Source organism: Scatophagus argus, chromosome 7 (genome assembly GCF_020382885.2).
Source record: "Scatophagus argus isolate fScaArg1 chromosome 7, fScaArg1.pri, whole genome shotgun sequence".
In the NCBI taxonomy this organism is placed as follows: domain Eukaryota; kingdom Metazoa; phylum Chordata; class Actinopteri; family Scatophagidae; genus Scatophagus; species Scatophagus argus.
Window position 1 is genome coordinate 14996081 of NC_058499.1, and position 20303 is coordinate 15016383.

Below are 20303 nucleotides of genomic sequence, written 5' to 3' on the forward strand. Positions count from 1 at the left end.
GATTGAAAGCTGTTTGACAGAAAACACATATTTGCAATAATCTAAGAATTATTATTTTTTCATTCAGTATTTTTTTCATGTTGAGGAATATGAAAATGAAGGAGACAATTTAAAAGTCTGTGATTCCTTCACAGAATATAATAATGTCTAAAGTCACTTTGGTGTCGCAGTACAATTGTACTTAAAACACTTACCTACAGTATGTGACTCTGCAGAAAAAAAGCAAGAGAAATTATACCTCCAAGTGAATCGGCATGTTATGGACTTACTTTGAAGACCATAACTATTTCTAAACATTAAAAATGGAAGTACATGTTACAACCAAGGTATAAGCAATGCTTTAGTGGGACAGAACACACTGATCTGACAGCACGTTTCTCACTGCTGACAGTGATGTCCTTGTGCACTCCCTGGATCACTAATCTTCCTCTGAAATCTTCAACGGATATTGATATTGACACTTGGGTCAGGTGATTAAATCACAATAGTGGGTCGCCATTTTTTTCCCCTCTTAACAGGTCTTCTGCATTCAAAGTCTTGGTTGTGAATCCTGCAGGATTTCGGCGAGAAACAACACGGGATCTATGTTCCAATAAATACAAACTTCGGCAGCGGTCAGAGGTTAAAGGTCACGGGACTGAGGTGCAATGACCCCAGCACAGCAGGACATTCTCTCTATAGAAATGTAATTCTTTCTGCAGGGTGACCCTTGTGTTAGTGTCCCAACCCCCCCACTGTGTTGTCACCACATGGAGAGAGAGAGGCAAAAAGAAGACTTCACTTTTTCCTTTTCCAGCATCAAAACATAAACTGAAACTTTCTGCATATGTCAGTCGTTATAAAGTTAACATATTGCAAATTAGTAAATTCTACCTTAAATAATCACACCAAAACTTTATCGGTAACTGCTGTCTTCTAGTTGCATGTAGAAAATACGTGAAGAGCAGAATTTGAGAGTTTAATGTCATTCAAGATGTGCATGATTGTGTGTGGTGGATTTTTACACAGAAAGAACAATGAAAGCGTAGAAGAAAGGAGACAACTTGACAAACACAACTTGCTGTTTTAAATTCTGAAATTATTTATGTGGCAGCATTTTTTTCCCCACAAACACATCAGCTTCAACTGTGATAGTTTAACAGTCACCACAGATGGTTTCCAGTGCTTTTATTTACAGAAAAGTGACTAGACTTCATGTTACTGTACACTTTGATATTTTCCATTTTTATAAATACCCATAGGGTAATAGGTCCTCAGTAGCATTGAGTGCATTATAAAACACACAACCCTAGGTTAATGTGTCTTTTACTAACCATACAAAACAGAGAACAAAGTAACATAGAAAATAAAGGATACACCATGTTACAAAGTTACAGAAAATACATACTATATATATAGATATATATATCTTGTCACAGGAAAACAGCAAAAAAGACTGCGACAGAATACACTCGCACAGTTGTTTTTGAGTCACAGCATTCAATCATTAAAAAAACTATCCAGGATGAAGACACCTTAACATACTGATCAAGGTCTTTCATGATTTGTATGATGTTATGTTTTGTCGTTGTGCCAATGTAAGTAACCGGTGTCCCAAAAGAACATTAAGGCAGTACAGTTCATCCAAATCCTGCAGTCAGAGCTGCAGAGCCAATCAACAAGTTACCACACAGTGCTGAGCAATGAGAGGAGACAGCGGTGTCACTGAGATTATATGGTGTCAGTAACAGCTTACAGCATCCTGACATGAAAACCAACCGAGGGCTGGTGGGATGATCTGTGTGCTGACTGATGAGGGGAAAATCTGGCAGAGGTGTACATTCCTCAAAACAAAGGCACAGCTTGGCAGCAGCATTGCACTCTTAAAATGATTTTGCTGCAAGTTTTGACAATCTATATGATTTAGATTGATTTTTTTTATTTACTCCAGCAGTGAGCAAAAACATCAATTGTTGAATAAATTTCATTAAACCTCCGCACAAATTACACCACAACTATCACAGCGTAATGAGTGTTTTCAAATTGTCAGTACATACACACTATGATTCCTATTACCTTGCCTTGGCACTTGCCACTCTCTGCTCCTCTTTTTTTTGATGAACTTGATTGGAAGTGTTCAGAGACTTTGCATCTGCCAGTTTGGCAGGTCTGGAGCTGGTTTACAACTGTCCAAAGCAGTGTTTACAGTCTATTTCGCCCAGCCAGTGGTGGCCTCTCCGTTGATATAGGCAAACCCGGGGAAATGTTGCGAGTGTTCGTACTCTGAGTTCCTGCGTGGGCCCAAGGGAGAGTACATGTCCCCAGAGGTGGCGTAGCGGGATGAATGCATAGGTGGGCTGGTGTAACAGCTGTTAGCTGGTGACACATCTGGCCACCGAGGAGCAACAGGTGCAGGGTGCAACCGAGGAGTGCTGCCCATTAAGCTGGTACTGTGGAGGGGAAGAAGATAAGTTAAGTGATGCAAGCATGTCAGAGGATAGATTAGCATAAAGACTAGACACAGCTATCCTCGCTCTGTCCCAGAGAGGAAATAATCTGGCACATAATCCTCCATAAAACTTTGTTATGTTCGTACAAAGCCAGGGCTGCGGTTTCCTCCTGGTCCAGTCGTTATGCTAAGCTAAGCTAATCAGCTACCTTGTGTGGTCTCAATCTTCTCATCTAATTGTTGGCAAAAAAAAAGCATATAAGTTCATTACCCAAAATGTCTATTCCCTTAATGAAGGTCAAAATGTTGCCTTCTATACAATGTCAGCAAGTATTTGGTGGAGAAATATGCCTTTAGAAAAATATTAACACACTAAGGCAAAAATTGCTCAAAGAGACAGTTCTGACTCACTATGTATAACTTTTTAATTGTATTTATAAACTTGCACTAGGTTGAAGAAACCCCCAAAATGCCAGAATATTTAAGAGGACATGACCTTAGTGTCCTCAAAGGTATCTATAGGCCTGCTGATATCATATTTGATGCTGTGTTAGCCCTGTAGTGACTGACCCTGCTAATAGTAATTTCCTGTTGGGGGAAATTGCTTTACAAGTTGTACCACAGTGATCAAAATAGAAAATTAAGCCACTTAAGAAAATTAGACATCAGCAGAAGAAGTAGTTTTTCTCTGTTATACTCTGACTGAAGCTGCCTGTTGACCAGAATATTTTGGACAGATGGAGGGGGCCAACAAAGTTTTGTGTTTGTCTCAGCTCCATCCCCAACCCCTCACAAAGACAAAGCACCGGCATTGTGCCCGATATAAGCTCAGACAGGCTTGGAAAAAAGTGGAAGTAGTACCCTTTTCCCTTTTCTCACTAAATATAAACATGACAGTCGATTCCATTATGAGCGATCACAGCACGGAAAAAGACAGTAAGTGCAGGTCAGAGAGCAGGACAGGCGGCTCAGCTGCCTCTTGTTCACAAGCAGAAAAGAGACCATTGAATAACAATATTTTAATAAACGCCCCCTTGCCCTGCTCTGTGGCTAGTGGCTCGAACAGATGAAGAGACTATTGAGAGCTGGAAAGACGAGTAACAGAGCAGGGCCCCTCTTGGCCCCAGCTGAGCCACCTTTCACTGTCTGCTTCCGCTGTGTGGAGCAGATGATTCTGGGACTTTCAGAAACACTGCGACTGCTGAGGCCGAGCTGATCTCCTCCCACCTTAAAGGCGGCGGTGGGTGGAGGGCCCTTGACAGGAAATTTCCGTCAATAGAGTTAATTCACACCAGTCGCCACACGAGCTGTGACATCAGCGACCCCATCTTATCCTAATAACATTTTTCATGTTTAAATCTCCAGTCCTGCATTGAAAGCACAGTCTCAAAGGCAGCATGACATCTGTTATGACGTTCGTCCACTGCAGTACAAAGTGACCTGTGCTTCACGCGTTCTCACACACTGAACCATCTGAACATCTGCATGTTTACAGTTTAGACCTCATGTTTACATACATTACTGCAAAAATCACATCCATTTGTTGTCTCTGTGCTCTTCTCACCAGTGGAAAGTGCATATATTTACCTAAGTTTTCTACTTAACTACAATTCTGATGTACATATATTTCCATTTAATACTACTTTTCTATTCCATACCAAGGCAAAATATTGATCTTTTAACACCACAACATCTACCTAACAACTTCAGCTACTTTGCTGGTTAAGATTTTACATACAAAATATACACTCTTATAGAACATGATAAAACATGATAGATTAAATCACCTGACAGTATGTAAAGTAGTTACAAACTGGTCAAACCTGAGCAACTGCTGCTTTAAAATGCACACCATATGTATGATTGATAATAAAACAAAAAAGGGAGATCTGAAAGGGCTCATTTTACATAATGACCAGTTTTACATCTGAATGTTTGAGTCAGTTTTGCTGCTCATAATTAACTGAATGGAGTATGGAGTATTCTCATACTGTGGCATTGTTCCCTTTACAGTTTTCAGAGAGCAACAAACAATACAGTCAAGGTGCAGCATAACCTGTACTGTATACTATCAATGCCTACATAGATTTCCATGGGAACTGAAAATGATCCAGAGGGACATTAACTGATTTACATTAGTTTTTAAGGTCACTGAACTCCAGTTGCTGGGTGACTTGGACTGACCTGTGTAGATGATCGGTGGTAGGCAGAGTAGTGGAGGGGGGTTGGGATCGTTGGTTCATGGGCCAAACTGGGATACTGGCTCTGGATGGAGTGTGGATGCTGGTTAGTGTAGCTGCCATAGTTGTAGCTACCAGTATACCTAGAAGGAAGTGAACAAAATTAATCAGGGCTTAATCCTCAGACAAAATGAAAATGTTTCCAAAATGCATTGAGAGTTTTCACAATAAAATCATAATTACCCATGCTCCTCTCTGTGGGTGTAGACTGGCATCCGGTGGGTGGAGGATGAAGGTGGGACTGGAGCGCTGCTCCTCATGCAGGACAGCTGCTGTCCGGCTTCTGGAGTGGAGCCGCCTGCTGTTGTCACTGTGTATGTAAGGGACCAGGTATATGACTGAACAGCGCCTGGTAGACACATATATGGACACAGAGACAAATGTGTTGGCGCAGAGGAGCTATGTGCTGTGAGATGTCGCCGTATCTAGGACAGTGAGGTTACCTGTGCTGGAGGTGAGTCCGGTGTACTCCGGGGACACGGCTTCTGTCGGGGAGCTGGCTGAGGAAACACCCACCGAGTGGACCGACCGAGCGGGAGAGTAGGATCCTGGAGACGGGGAGGTGGGGGTGGCTTCGGTCAGCGTGAATTCCTCCTCTCTCTCTGCTGAAGTTGTCGGGACATGACAGACCATTAGACATAGCAGAGATGACATGTAAAATATAATTTGCCGTTACTTTGAGAGGGCTGAACTGTTTGCGAGGTGTATGTGAATGTGCACATGTAAAACACATGTATGTGGGCAAAACATATGTGCTGCGTGTACACAGTAAAGTGATATTACCTGCCTGATTTGGAAACAATAAGACTGAATCAAAAATATTCAAAGCAGCAAACATTTCCTATCATCTTATTCAAAGTGACAGATTTTAGACTTATGCTGCATTGATAAAGGTTTGGATACTCGCAGGTCACAAACGGAATGAGCTGCTATTAGTGACCGTTTGCGTCATGATGTTGGGGTAAATGTTAGTGAAAGTGATATTTCCCAAGCTATTTCATTTATTTTCACCTAAAGCAAAGAAAAGCAGTGTGTCGTCACAATTTATGAGCTCGAAGCACCAAATGTTGGGTTTTTCATTTACTTTAAACAAGTAAGAGTGCATCATTCTAGGAAATTTCCAGTGACAGAATTTTCTTATTCTTCAGCTTAATTTCTTGCCAAGCTACTGCACAATATATTTTTGCGGCTGTGCCATCATTAATTGTCATAATTGGAATGATAATAATTATTGATTCGCCCTCCAGATAGTGAACTCACCTGTACTGCCCTCACCCTTCATGGCCCTCATGAGGTCATTGGCTCGCTCCTGGCAGTGCAGGGACTCCAGCAGGTAAAGCACATAATCATCAAACATGAGGTGGATCAGGTGGAAGGACCCTGTGGACAGAGGGACAGGATGGGTTCAGTATAGAGAGAAAGAAGTGTCATTTGTGCCAAAGGCTAAAAGGTTACATGGTTATTGTGTGTCAAAAAAATGGAACTTGGTAAGAGTGGAAAGAAAAACTCGAAAGGCTTGACATGAATGCTGGTGACCATTAAGATTGAATTGTCTCTAAAAGCATCCGAGTGATGACATCACATCCTGCAGACCAACAGGCCGCTGTCATTAAAAAGAAGCAAGTCAGATATTTTCCGTGTACCGAGTCAGTGCCAGAAATATGTCAGCTGACCCCCGGGGTCGCGCAGAGGATGACACCGTGGCATGTGAGGGCGTGTCACAATTGTATCATTGTGCTGGTTGCTGCAGCCGCCGCCGTGCACATAATAAACACTTGCGGCTATTCAAGGGAGCGGGGTGTAATACTGACCGGTCATAAAATGGAAAAGACAGGCAAACACATCGGGAGAGGGGAGGGGCAGCTTTTGTTAATTAGCTGTTTGTGCACAGAGACCTGCTTTATCAAAACACTGCAACCAGCTGTGTCTTTGATATTCACAGACTGGTGTAAAGGACAGAAGTGGAGGAAAGAGAAGCCATTTTCTTTTCTTTCATTTTTACAACTCAACTCCACTTCTTGCAGACCCTGGTCATGCACAACAAGCTGTTAAAGCAGCCGTTGTATTCATTCTTCTCTCCTTGTTTTAGACTTGAGATTCAAACAGTAGAGGGATTCTGATACGATACAGAGTTTATAAATGTACACCAGCTTTGACCATGAGGGTTTTTTTTTTGTTTTATTAATTTATTTAAAATTCCTGATACTTTTCCAGGAATTTTCAATTAAATTCTATTTCTGATGAGCTCTTCTTGATGGATGATTATAAAACGCTTAAGCTGTGTTGTTTAGACGACAGCTTTTATCGTGACCTACAACAGAGGACAAAGCTCTTCTTTGCAATGTAAGAAATTATGCTCATGAAGCACCATCATGTCCTGTATGTCCTGTCTGTTGCTTTTAAGGAATGATGACAAAGCATCTCACCAAAACTGGGCGCACTGTGGAGGGTCATATCTCGGATGACTCTGGTCCCGAAACACGACCACATCAGCAGGAACTGTTGGGCCACCTTCTTCAGGCACCCGGGCCTCTTGCCTGCCACCTAGAGAGAACATTTCCATGAGAAAAGGGGTGGGGGTGGGGGGATCGGGATGCCGGGGTAGAATTAACCCCTGGGTCTGCATTGGGGCTTAACCCTCAGGAACGAAAAACATGTCAACAAGTCAACTATTTAATTTGCCCCCGGGGACACGCCTTCCTATTGAACTATTGTCTGGGCAATCCAAGACGTTGCCAGGACAACCAAATTTTACAAGCCCATATCTGGCACATAATGGACGCAAATGGGAAGCTTGAAGACATCATTAACTGGGAGGATTGCAATGTAAGTGCCTCTGAGTAAGAAAGACCCGCAGAGACGTGTGGCTTCCAGCTGCAGGTGTGCCTTTAAGGGCAAAAAAAACGTCTGCTGCACAAACGCTTCAAATGTTGAGTTAAAACCACTTCTCGGCACCCACTGTGGAAAATACTGTGCTGAGTCATGCCAGACTTAAAAACCTGTTAAAAACTTTTTGCTGTCTGACCTTGACAACACAGCGGTCCACCATCGAGTCCAGCCACTCGATGTATGCCTCGATTGGAGACTGCTCCTCCAATAGACGGTCAAATTCTTGATACACTGTGACAGGAGGAAGAACATCAGGGTACACAATGTTTTACATCACTTGAAAGCAGAAAAAGAAAATAATATTGATGCAAATGGCATCTTTGTGCAACAACTTCTACATATATCTGTGACCTCTGATCCTGTCAGGACTGACTCAGAGGAGTGCATTGGAGATGCTCCATGGGGTGTTTCAGAGGAGAGTGAACTTGTTTAACCTTCTGTTGTCCATCATTAATGCTCTGACTCTGCTGGCCATGGGAATGATTGTCCCTCTGTGTGTTGTTTGTGTGGAAGTGGAGTGTGGCTGCTGTGTGTTAGAGTGGAATCAGCTTAAATGCATGGACTTACAGTGGATAATAAGCTGCCTGTGCTCCTCTTGTGAGTCCTCCATGGTGTAAAGTGTCTGCTTGGTGATGCTGTTCAAGTCCACATTCCTCCAGTCCTCCAGCATTTGAAAGGTGATGTCAGCGCTGTTTATCACAGTCCGTGATGCCTGGCGACAGATACATCGACAATATGACTTACACAAGCATACCCATATCCCTTATCAGCTGTGTTTTTCATACGGATTTTATTAAAAAACATTCAGAATATGAAAGGCACCTGACATAGATGGTTTAAGGATGTTTGCCGCTTTAGAATCTGAGAAAATCTCCTGGACACTGAAAACAAAAAAGGACAAACAAATATGGTTAATTCTGTGTCTTCATTTGGATTAAATGCTAAGATGTAAATTATTATATTATTATTATAATAAGATGTGAATTTTACTCTTACATTCAAATTTGATGGTCCTCAGGTTTTCAGGAAGGTCATGAAGTGCTATTTTTAGCCACTCATCGAGCTGTTTGGCAAATTTTCTAATGACCTGAGTCAAACTGTGGGAAATCAGACAACACAAATAATACCTTAGACACAATTTGGAATTCATTCAATTAGAGCACCAACTAACAGCTATTTCCATTAGGGATGAATCCTCTGATTATTTTCTTAAATAATCTTGTGTCCTAATCTTATTAATTTTTGTTCGATCTTTATTTTTTTTTTGTCTGGACAAAGCTCAGTCTGGGACGAAGAATGAAAACCTACAAAAAAAAAAAAAAAAGCTATTTGACCTTGAGTCTAAATGTTGTTTGTAAGCATAAGCCTTTAAATTACATGGTATTATTAATTTAAAAAACACACACAAAAAAACAGGTATCCTGAAATATGATAAACAGCTTAATTCACTGAACTAAATGATAACAGTGAAACTGCTACAGCTTTACTTTGCAAAAATAAACAATAAAGTGAGAACAGTAAAAAAAAAAAAAAAAATACAAATAAACCATCCTATCCAGGTTTAACATCTGCAACTGCAGACAGGAAAACAGTGCTAATATTCACTCATCTGAAGAGTGAAGAAAGGGTTACAACACATGCTCACCTATCAGGCAGTGCTTGCAGGACGGTGGGCATCAGCACTCCAGAGATGGCCTTGTAGAGGATGGAATCACAAACACCGACTATGTTCACCACCGTGGGGGAGCCGAGGACGGGGAGCATGTGGGGAGGCATGCCCTGCCAGAAGTGCAGCAAGAAGCTTTGGACCTGACAGTACCAAACACACCACCATGTTCAGTATTACAGGGAGAAAAAGTTCATAGTTACAAAGAATAAAACCTTTTTGTTGAAACAGAATTTGAGGTGTGAAATGGTTTCAAAGAGAAGAAAGCTTGCCTCATCAAAGTTGGCTCGAATAACGGTGTCCAGTATCCTCTGACAGTGTGTTCTGTACATCATGATGAAGGTTGACACCTGTGGGCAACAACAGAGTATTAATCTCATTGCATCACAAACTTAACAGCTTTTTTTTTCTCTTTCGGGGAAAGTGGTACAAAAACAAGAAAATAAATCTTGTACAAAGCATGTGACCTAGTAAATACATGTTACAGGTCTAGGCTGAAGCAGAGTAATATAAAACGAGCTTTAGAGATCAGCAAAACACAAACCATTTAAAATCATGGCCCCTTTTTAAAAGCCGGACAGCTAGTGCCTGTCCTTTGTCCATTGCTAGATCTTATTATCTCCCCCAAAAGATTAAGAGTTAGTGAGGAGCCAGCATATAAATCTTCAAGGTCCTTCTCTAAATGCAAACCCAGTGAAGGTCCTGGGGAAGATAAAAGACTGGAGCCAGAGGGGGCGCGGAGATGGTGAGATGGCAGGGAGAAATGGGAGGAGGAGGAGGAGGAGGAAAGCAGGGGGGCCGTAAGGATGGACTTTTAAAACTCCTGTTTACCCTCTCTTCTGGCAGGCTGGCAGGCAAATTTAGGTCTTTGACATTTGGAAACTCTGGCAGGAGTGTCCCCAGTTTGGAGCGCGGTGAATACGCCACTGTCTGCTTCGTGACCTCTTTCTTCCCCGTCTCGTTCACCCACGCCGCTCCCTTCTTGGAGTACATCACGTCATAATACTGAGAGGTCTCCTTCACTGCTATGCCGTAGTAGTGGTACCTGAGGAGAGCAGAGGAGAACGGGTGAACAGGAAGCTTTAAGTACAGCTAGGAGCATGTAAAGACTATTGAAAACTGTGAAACTATGAAAAATATTTGAAAACAAAAACGTAAAAAATAGATGTTGTTCTAACTAATATGTTGGTTGGAAAACTTAGTTTGTGATAAAGAAAATCTCAAGGCCACAAAGGAAAATGGATCATTTTAACTTTGTGTTGCTATCCTGCATTGTGCTTCAGTTTCAGCCATAACGCTTTGTTTGTGTTATATGCTGTCCATGGTTTTATTTTGTAGTTTTTGCTTCTGCGCGTGCAGGTTTGAATTCTTGTGGGGGTTGTTAATATTTATAGATGTGTGTCACATGTAGGTAACCAAACCAACTTACTTAGACTGCCCTCTTGTCCCCAGTCTTCTGGTAGTTAACGCTGGAAACTGTTGCCTTATGATCTGTTCATTGTAGGAGAGAAACAATCAGTGTGCAGCAAGTACAGGCAGAGGTTTAACTTTTCTTTTTATATATATGTATATATATATATATATATATATATCAGATCCTCTCCAGCCTTTCACGGCAATTCATAAACACGAAGACAAAAGAAGAGCAGGTGGAAACTGATCGCACAGGAGGGAACCAGATAAGACTTTTATAAATCATCAGTTTGTGTGTATTTTTTACTCAGTGGAATAAAACACTGTAGAGCAGAAAAAGAGCAGAGGGGCACATATAACTTCTATTACACGGTAAATACATTGCTGGACAGAAAATATAGCACTTGTACAGTATTTTCAGTTCTTTATGAGAAAGTGTTTAATAAAGTTTGTCAGGAGAACAGCACTGAAGTCTCATAGCTGTGTCCACAGGGAGGTCTGTGGGGGAGGGGGGGGCTTTGAGAGCCATCCATTTATGACATCCAGGGGTATTACTTTTTTTTTCCTTTATCAACAGTCTCCCCTCATCTATCCTACCACCCATCCTCTCTCCTTCTTGCTCTCTTTCCCTCGTCCACTCCCTCCTTCTTCCTTTCCTCTCTTTTTGTCCAAAGAGATTGGCTCCTTGGTCCAGCTCCTGGTGCAGAAACTTTAGCAAACAGTGTAGCTCTCCATTGTGTGGGATGAAAAAAGAGGCCAAGCTGTGAAGTTTCTGTCAGGCCCCGCTTGATAAATGAGCAGACAGGGAGGCAGTCCGGGCTCTCTCTCGTTTTTTTGTCCTGAATCAATGAAGCCTTCCTAAAGGACACCCCACACTGCTCCAGCCACTGATCTAACATTCCGCAACATCTCACCCTTCCAAATTTCCTTTAATTACACATTAATCCAGGCCCCTTCTCTTTTTCAATATCTTCCGACAGGAGCTGCGGAGGGGCAGGGGTGGGCCGGGTTGGGGGTTGGGGCCGGAGTCCAGAGTACAGGGATGGCTGGGGGTAGGAAGGCTGAGGAACTTCTTGGGGTTGTGGGAACAGACGAAAGAACATCTCCTTTGGCTCTAGATTAGGTGTTCAGTGAACGACCGCAGAGCTTTGCTTGCTTCACACTGAGCTGCTGTTGATATTACTTCAGCAGCAGCCAGAACTGCAGCACAAAACCAACCCAGGCATGAAATGGTCAGATTGATGCTCATGACTGACTTAAAGTGTGAGATTATTGCTCTCACAGTTTCGTATCTTCTTCTGTTTTGTTTTGTTCATTTTGTTCTGCTTTAACTTAAAGTGCACATAAGAATGTATATCAAAACCCTACAAAGTGGAGACAACTTGGTGTCACCTTGTTATTTTTTTTTTCCAGAAACACTCAACCATTCATCACCTACATGATTAATCAAACATTTTATATAGAGACACTGATACCAGATGTTAGCAGGCTGAGGACTTTCATGTGTTTGACACATTTTAAGACCATTTTGAGTTAAGCTGGATGTGAGTGGGAATGATGAGTTACCGGAGTGTTCATCCTTCATCTCCACTTAAGTTTGACTCTTACCTTTCCGAAGCTGGCTGCATTCACAGGCTGCGTGTCGTGCTTTTCACTGAAGTCTAGGTAATGCATGTAGAGGGCACTTCGGGGGATACACACACCTTCGGCTATCTCATAGTTCTCTTCTAGCCTGTGAATGACAATGGGAGTTATCAGTGCAAAGAAAAAAAAATGTTAATAGGAATGAGATGAAATGAAAGAATCACAAGTGGAAAACAGGCCTGTTATGATCGTAGCAGGTCTGGTAAAAATGGTAAAATACGCATAGTGATTTAATGTGTAAATATCTGGGAAGCCAGGCTACATTCATATCGACAAATGGAATGAAAGCCGTGAAAAGAAATTAATTGATGATATGATGTTGAAGTTAGATTTAACCATTGTAAGACCAAACATAACGCAACAGCCAAAGGGGAAAACTGATTAAAAACACAGTGTTATAATATTAGACAGCAGCAGCAGCAGCAGCGTTAAAGCAGCGTGTGTACATTCACGACGTGTAATCACATCAGGCCACTGTAACATGTCGACAAAGACATTTCACAGATGTTTAAAGTTGGCATGAAACAGCGATGTTCTCATACACCCCCAAAGAATTAAATGTGCGGCAACACACAGCAATCAGAAAATGGGCTGTAACACACAACTTTACACAACTCAGTGTTTGTTACTATTTAACGAACACCAAGCGTGACAACTGTGATATCGTTGATTACACAGGCATCAGGAATCATTTATGGTGCAAAGTGTTTGAAAAAATAAAAATACCTGCATTTTTGTCGTATTCTCCCAACATGAAAGATTGTACTCCACGATACTTTTACAGTGGTCACGTGTGTTTGGATTTCTATCTGTTTTGAGTTCCTGCATATAAAGGTTATAAACATTGTTTTTAGTTTGCTATTTCATGACTGTGTTTAACTGATTAAAATAATATACTTGTGGGGAAAAAATTTTAGCACTGATGTATAACTTTAAAATATCAGTATGTGGATTTCTGTTGGACATCACATTTTTGCTGTATAATATAATTGATTTGCATTTGAAAAATACCTACACTCACTGAATCCTCATTAGGTAATGTGTTTGAAATTAACTCTCTGTACTGTGAAAGGTGTACTGCAGATCTCAGTGAGAAGAAAAACACAACTCTACAGCTTTGTGTAGTTGCCAGTGTGCATTTTGCTGCTGGACATGTGGAGGCAACTGTTAGGTAACATGTTAGCCTTAAGAGTGCCTCTGGATTAGTTCATTTCTTATCTGTCCAACAGGTCCCTCTCTGTTATGCTTGGAGAAGCCTCCTCCTCTCATGTTTCTCTCTTTTGTGGAGTCCTGCAGGGGTCTATTCTGGGTCCCCTTTTATTTACAATCTGCACGCTGCCCTTAGGGCAAACGATACATGGACATAATATTGATTTTCATTCATAAGTGGCTATGCACATCTGCTTGCACCATCAATATGTCTATATTATGTCCTGCCAAGCTAAAATTAAAAACCAAACATCCAAAATTTTTATGTTTTTGTAATTTGTTTATAATTGTGTTATCCTGTTTCAAATTTTCCATTTGGGATTTTGGACTTTGTTTCTATTGTAAAAACAATAACTTATCATTATTATTATTATTATTATAAACACATAATAATAATAATAATTACTATTATTGTAATGCATTAGTATATCAGTGTTGTTATGCTTTAAGTTTGTTGCTGTCCTGTAATGGTCCAATAAATGAAAACAGAAATACAGATTACCACATGTATTTAATTACACTAAAATTCACATGCAACAACAAAAATAAATAAAAAGAAAGCGTGTAGATTGCAGTGAGAAAAAAAACTGCAAAATTGTGGTATAAACTCTATGATTATTAGGGGCAATGGTGTGGCAGCCATATCTGAAACAGTGTTGAAACACCCCAGATGTCTCAAACAACTGCTTCGGGAGTAAATGGTTTTAGCTCTTAAACATTCAACACTGGACCAGGTCACTGCTCTGATGACCACAATAGGAAACTGATGTTTAAGGGAGCAAATCGACCTAAAAAAGTTACATTCAGAGTCTGGACCTTCACAGCGTTACACAATGAATCCACACGTTTGTGCTTTTGAATTGTGTCAGTTTGTTCAGTTTCCAGAGTCTAATATTTTTTGTGTGCATTTATGACTGTACATGACCAACAACCGCTCCAGTTTCGAATCTCGTTTCGGCTAGTGACAACATACGCGTTGTTTTACTTTAAAGGTGACTTTTTACATCACTAGGTCCTTGGAAGCTGCACACTCTCTTCCCTTCATTGAACTGCTCTTATGTATACACGCTGGACCCACGACCTACGCTGCACCACCTGTTCCCCTCCCACATGTCCCCCGACACACCTGGCAGAGGTCTTCACTCCACTGACCACAGTCTTTTATGTCTGTATTGTTGCGACGTAATTATATAAATTTCCCAGTTAAACACATTCTATAGCCATTTCTATAAATCACATCTTGGTTAAACAGTCCTAACGTCCTAACGTATTCTTTCTCTTCTTTAACAGTGAAAAACAACTCATCAATCAATAACAAACAGTAAGTATTTTTTTACTTTTGCTGCAACAAATTGCCAGCACATTTCACTATAACACCCGCAAGACAAAATACTCACTAATCACAATAAAGTGAGGCCAGTCACAGCAGCATTTATGACTATAACGACTCTCTTCAAAATGGCACAGTGACCCAACTCATGTTCCCCACACTGGACTTCAGCCGCCCACAGTGCAGGTTAAATCAGACTGAACATTAAAAGAAGCCCATGTGCATTTTTGAATTCTGTTAATCCTGGGTGTCATTGGTCATGTAGCTGTGCAACAGGCAGGCTCATACAAACAAGAGGCACATGTTGGGTTTTACACATGCAGAGGATATGAAGGAAGCTGCTCTCCTTTGAGAGTCTGCGCAGCGCAGAGTCGAAAACAAAATTCTCCTTGAGGACACATAAATCGCTCTTATTTGATGAGACAGTCATAATTAGATGATAAATTCAGACTTGAAAATAAAAAAAAAAGGTTTTCTCAATTTTTTTTTCTAAATTCTCCTTCTTGTTGGTACTCAAACATGGCTATAAAGTTAGTGAAATCCTAAAGACTTTACCCCCCTGCCGACCAGGATTAATACAATTATAAAATCTCATCTGTGTATCACATTAAACCTTACCAGCCTAATTTATGCTTTATGTTAATATTAAGAGCAACGTGATGGGTGAAAGAATTAATATTAAAAAGCATGTTTTTAACAGCTTACCACTCCAGAGTAGCCGGTGTCGAATGCGGTTTAGAGGCTCTGTTGTTTTCTTTTTCTTCATCTGTAACACACGCCACATGTTTAGGGCAAAATTAGGTTATTTAGTCATAAATAAATAAATGTAGCACCAATGATTTAACCAACACAATAATGTGGAAAAAAAAACACTGTATCTTACTGTCTCGTTTGCATTTATGGCACTTAACACATTAAGAATACGATTAATAAATGAGGTCTAAGGAACAGGACGACAGTTAAGAGATTCATCAGGACAGTCAGTGGTTTCAGTGATGACTTCATGCTGCTTACGTTCATCGTTGGACATGTTCCCCAGAGACGTGTGACTGGAGTATCGTTTGCTCTCACTCTCGTTGAGGCATCTTTCAATCCAGCTCTCTAAAGATGGACATGATGGACAACAAATCACAGAGCTGGACAAGCTGTGACATTAATATGACCCCTTTTAGTTTTCAAAAAACTATTTTATGCTGTTACTTAGATGTGATGAATTGTGAGTCAGGGTTAGTCAAAATAATGTAATTTTTAAAGATGTATAAATCTGAATTGTCATTTGGCTAAAATATCACTTTATGGTGGTTTTGGTATATTTTAGGCACTGATTTTCATTCAAATCGAAAATGTCAATTTAAAAACTCACTCACTGCCTGGAGTGAATTCATTTTGCCCTCCAGTTTCACCAAAAAAAAAAAAAAAATTCCGTATTTACATAAACAGTGCAAATCACTGCCTATACAGAACACTTTAAATGTCACTAATGTGACGGGGCGAGCTGACAACAATCGATTGTATGGGCAGCGGTGCAGCCATGGCTCTATTTGAGATGTTTTCACCAAGACGGCAGGAATCCAGCATTGTTCCCGGGAGACTACGAGCGTACACACTTGCTTAAAAGAGCCTGTGCACATTACTGAGGCAGTCTGCTGGAATAGAGGCCATTGTCCTGTTTTAATTTCTACTTAGAAATAGCTCAACTGGTGTGCTTTCTGTGGCAGAGCAGCAACACACCAAAGCTTTCATGTCGAAACAGCCTGATAAGTAGAGTGGAAATCCATTTAAAATTCTTGCTTTTCTCCTTACAAAGGTATTTAGTGTTTTAGAAATGTAAATAAAAAGTTTATTGCACAAAAGTCATGTTCTTCTTGTTTATTTGAACTCAACAAAGCATTTTCTGAGTTTCATTTTTCTAACAGAATAAGCTTCCGAATGTCCTAAAACAGCAATAAAAAGTATAGCTGTGATAAAACCCAAAACTATTACGTAACCTAAAATGGAATAGTACTGTGTGTACTTTTACTTAAAGATAAAGTACTTAAGCAGTTACTTCTAAGCGCTTCAGTTAAATTCATGGAATATTTCTTGAGATTGTATTAATTTTTTCTTTTGTGCATATGAAGTGACAACAAACATCCCAGCAGATGTTCCCTGGACAGACTGCTGGCAGGACGAGCTGTTGATGCAGCTCATGGGGGGGAATCAGAGGGGCTCACAGATTTTCAGAAGTTTCACAAGTTTACACTCGATGAGGAATCTACCCGTCGATAGAAGAGGTAGAGGCAGAGGAGCAGAAACTGAAAACTCTGAACACAAGCTTATGCTTTCTGTGCTAAAGAACTCTAGTCCATAGAAGCTTACTCTTCAATGGCTGTAATCAGTACATTTGTGCATATCATCACCTTTACCATTACTGACTGATTAGTAAAACTCTACATGCCAATTATAATACCTGTTACACAATTACAAAATATCCTGTGTATTTTTGGATCACACTAACATGTGTTATCATTTACAGACAATATTTGCTTCCCTCTAACGTAAATAAAAAAACAAACAAACAAAAAAAAAAAACCAACAACAAATAAAAAAACCTAACTAACTGGAAACGAAAAAGTGAATCCACTGAAGTGAGGCTAATTCTCCACAGAGGCTCAGACCTCAGGCTTCATTTGCCACAGGAACACATAAGTTGGGGATCTAAATAATTGGATTAAATTTGATCAACAAGTGAAACGGATGTTCACTCATTTCTTAACACACATTCAAGACTGAACTCTATACTGCACCACTATACTACTACTGCAAATTATTTTAGAATCCTTGAACTAAAGATTTAAATCGATTTGTCACCTTTTGTAATTACAGCAAAAATGAACTGCTTCTCAACAGATAATAAACTGCAAAAACAACAAGTCTTTTCATCAGACTTTGGAATAAATAAATTGTCATTAACATTTCTGATGACCCAGTGGCATGCTCACTTTTACTACATAAGATATAAAAATATTTTACCGTTAAATTAGGACTAAAATCCAGTTTTGAAGTCAACAATGCTTGAGTTACAATTTCAGATCCCCCCCGACCCCCACCCCATAAAAATAAGTTAAAAAGAAAAGAAGAATAACACTTTAAAGTGCTCGTTGATGTGCGCCTTCTGTTTTTATTTCTCATCTCTTACTGATGAATAGAGATTTTCAAAATTGGTTTAACTGAAAAGACTAAAAAGAAAACTGTAAGAAGCCACTTGGGGAAGTCAATACAGAATATTTCAGGTCCATTTCACTGCTTTCTGTGACTTTTCAGTGTCTTACAACAACACCAGCACTTCCCATAAATGTGTATCACAGTCATCAGTGACTTCATAAAGTAAAAAATATATATAAATGATAAAATAAAAAGGTAAAAATCAACAGCCATGCACGCAGACACTTAATGTGAATGACTGCAGAGAAAGTTTCAGGAGAGTAGCAGCTTACACAGTGTTTCTGAGCTGAAGCTAGTTTTCTCAGCACAATCCACACAAGGCAAAGCCAGCAGAGTTTAACAGGACTGACCTGTGGAATCCATATCAGGCTCCTCCAGCAGCCCGCAATGCATCCTCTTCCCATCAACGACACTGGCTCCTCCAAGAAAATGGCTTAGTGCACGTTTCCCCCTCCTCAGCAGCTCTCCCCTTGTCTCGCTCTGTGTTTCCGTGACCACTGCCCGTCACAGGAGATGTTGAGGATCTGAGGTTCGCCCAGAGAGGGGTGGTATTGGCGGAGGAAGGGGTGGGGGGGGGGGGGGGGGGTGTGTGGGGGGGGAGGTGGGAATAAGGGAGGAAAGGGGGGTAGAGACTCCAGAAATCCAGCGGGGGGAAAGCCAGACCCGTCAAAATGTTTGCTGATGTTTCATGGGAAAGGGGCTGATTTTATAGGAGCCCTGATGGGGACATGTCATTGATAGGCTTGGAAGGCTGATGAATGGCCCCAAGTCAGATGGGGATGTGGCAAGGCTCACTGGAAGTCTTTTGTGGGGCTGTTTTGAATAAGAAAAGCTCCCTCCCAACGAAAAAAAAGAGGCTTAGATCTACGCAGTCCTAACACTGTGGCCTCCCCGTCTTCCATTATGGCATTTAATACGTTTTTATACACCCCAGAGCTCCATATAAACATACATGCCTACACAACCGCCTCTCCTGTTTCTCCTCCTGATTTTAACTCCAAATTCACATCCTGTGTACACTTGTTGCCACGTTTGGTCTTTTCCTCACCTCATTCAAGCACTGAACCATCTTTGCGATGACTTTCTTCGCAGAGGAACACATGCTCAAACACACAGATCCAAACACACTAAAAAACTGCAACCGACTGAATTTTCTGGTGGAGTCGTCAGCCTCTTTTTCGCTCACTCTTTCGATGTGGCAACCTTATTTTTGGTGTGCCTCTGAGAAGAGGGAACGGTCACAAAGGGGGGGAAGTAAAAGTGCAAAGCCCGAGGCTGGGAGGGCTCTGATGGAGTGCCTGAGAGCTGGAGAAGGGAAAGCTGTGATTAGAATATGAATGGAACCACAGGAGAGGGGGAGAGGAGAGGGGAAAGAAGAGGGGAGAGGAGAAAGGCGGATTATGGCTGAATTACTCACCACACCATGGATAGCAAAGGAGGACTTTCTCCACCAGTGCGCAGGCGTGGGCGCCACTGCTGCTCCTCACCGACACACACCGTGCAGACACCTGTGAGCACGTGCGGGACAGGGAGGCAGCAGCATCACATGCTACACTGTGCACAGGGTCACGCTAGGTTGAAACAGGTCTGTGCATTCATTCAGACACATACAGGGGGGGGGGAAAGCTGTGGGAATGAGTGACAGGAAACAAGGACGGGGGAAAAAAAATCTGTATCATCATAACAGGAAATCATCTTGACTTGTCTACCAAGATTGTTAGTGTGTGAGAGAGGATTAAAGAAGAAATATAGCACAACAACCCATTAATGACACAATAATCAGAGGCACAAATGGTGGTTGGTGCGAAGATCTCAAAGGAAGATCTAATTAATTTCAGTCAAATAAGGAGAAGGTGGAGCATCTCCCTCGGTGGACGGCCCTTCTTCTATCCCGTTTTCTTCTTATTAGAACCTCATAAAGCAGGACAGGTGCAGCCACCAAAAGAGCCTCTTCCACCCTTCCTATTCTCAAACAGCCTGCCCGCACAAACGGATGTGTACTGCTTTTGTTCAGTGAAAAGGCCCCAGTTGAGTTGTGTGTGTGTGTGCGAGTGGGGGGTATGGTTACGCTACATACGACATGTTGGTGGTATTAAGGCTTCATTTAAAAGAGGAAACCGTAAAGCAACTTTCTCTTCCTATTGTTGCTAATGAGGGCATTGCTCTGCTTATTTCTATGTTGTCACTTAACATTGTTGGATGAAGCAACCAGCTGTCTGCTTATCACAGGAAATTCAAATGACAGTGGCCCTCCGCTACTCTGAGAAACTGTGATCATCA

At 41.2% G+C, this 20303-nt stretch overlaps 1 protein-coding gene across 1 annotated transcript; it reads right to left on the reverse strand.

Annotated features, from left to right (window-relative positions):
- Positions 1 to 1057: 1057 nt before the first annotated feature.
- rfx4 (regulatory factor X, 4) lies at positions 1058 to 18546 on the reverse strand. The gene is made up of 18 exons (XM_046394185.1): positions 18374 to 18546; positions 15834 to 15920; positions 15525 to 15585; positions 12245 to 12368; positions 10653 to 10714; positions 10055 to 10268; positions 9496 to 9573; positions 9203 to 9366; positions 8554 to 8654; positions 8380 to 8438; positions 8125 to 8269; positions 7694 to 7788; positions 7095 to 7212; positions 5929 to 6048; positions 5112 to 5273; positions 4852 to 5017; positions 4581 to 4751; positions 1058 to 2429 (listed from the first exon to the last, which is right to left on the reverse strand). The coding sequence occupies exons 1-18, from the start codon at positions 18414 to 18416 to the stop codon at positions 2189 to 2191; spliced, it is 2211 nt and encodes a 736-aa protein (XP_046250141.1). The 5' UTR covers positions 18417 to 18546; the 3' UTR covers positions 1058 to 2188.
- Positions 18547 to 20303: the final 1757 nt, after the last annotated feature.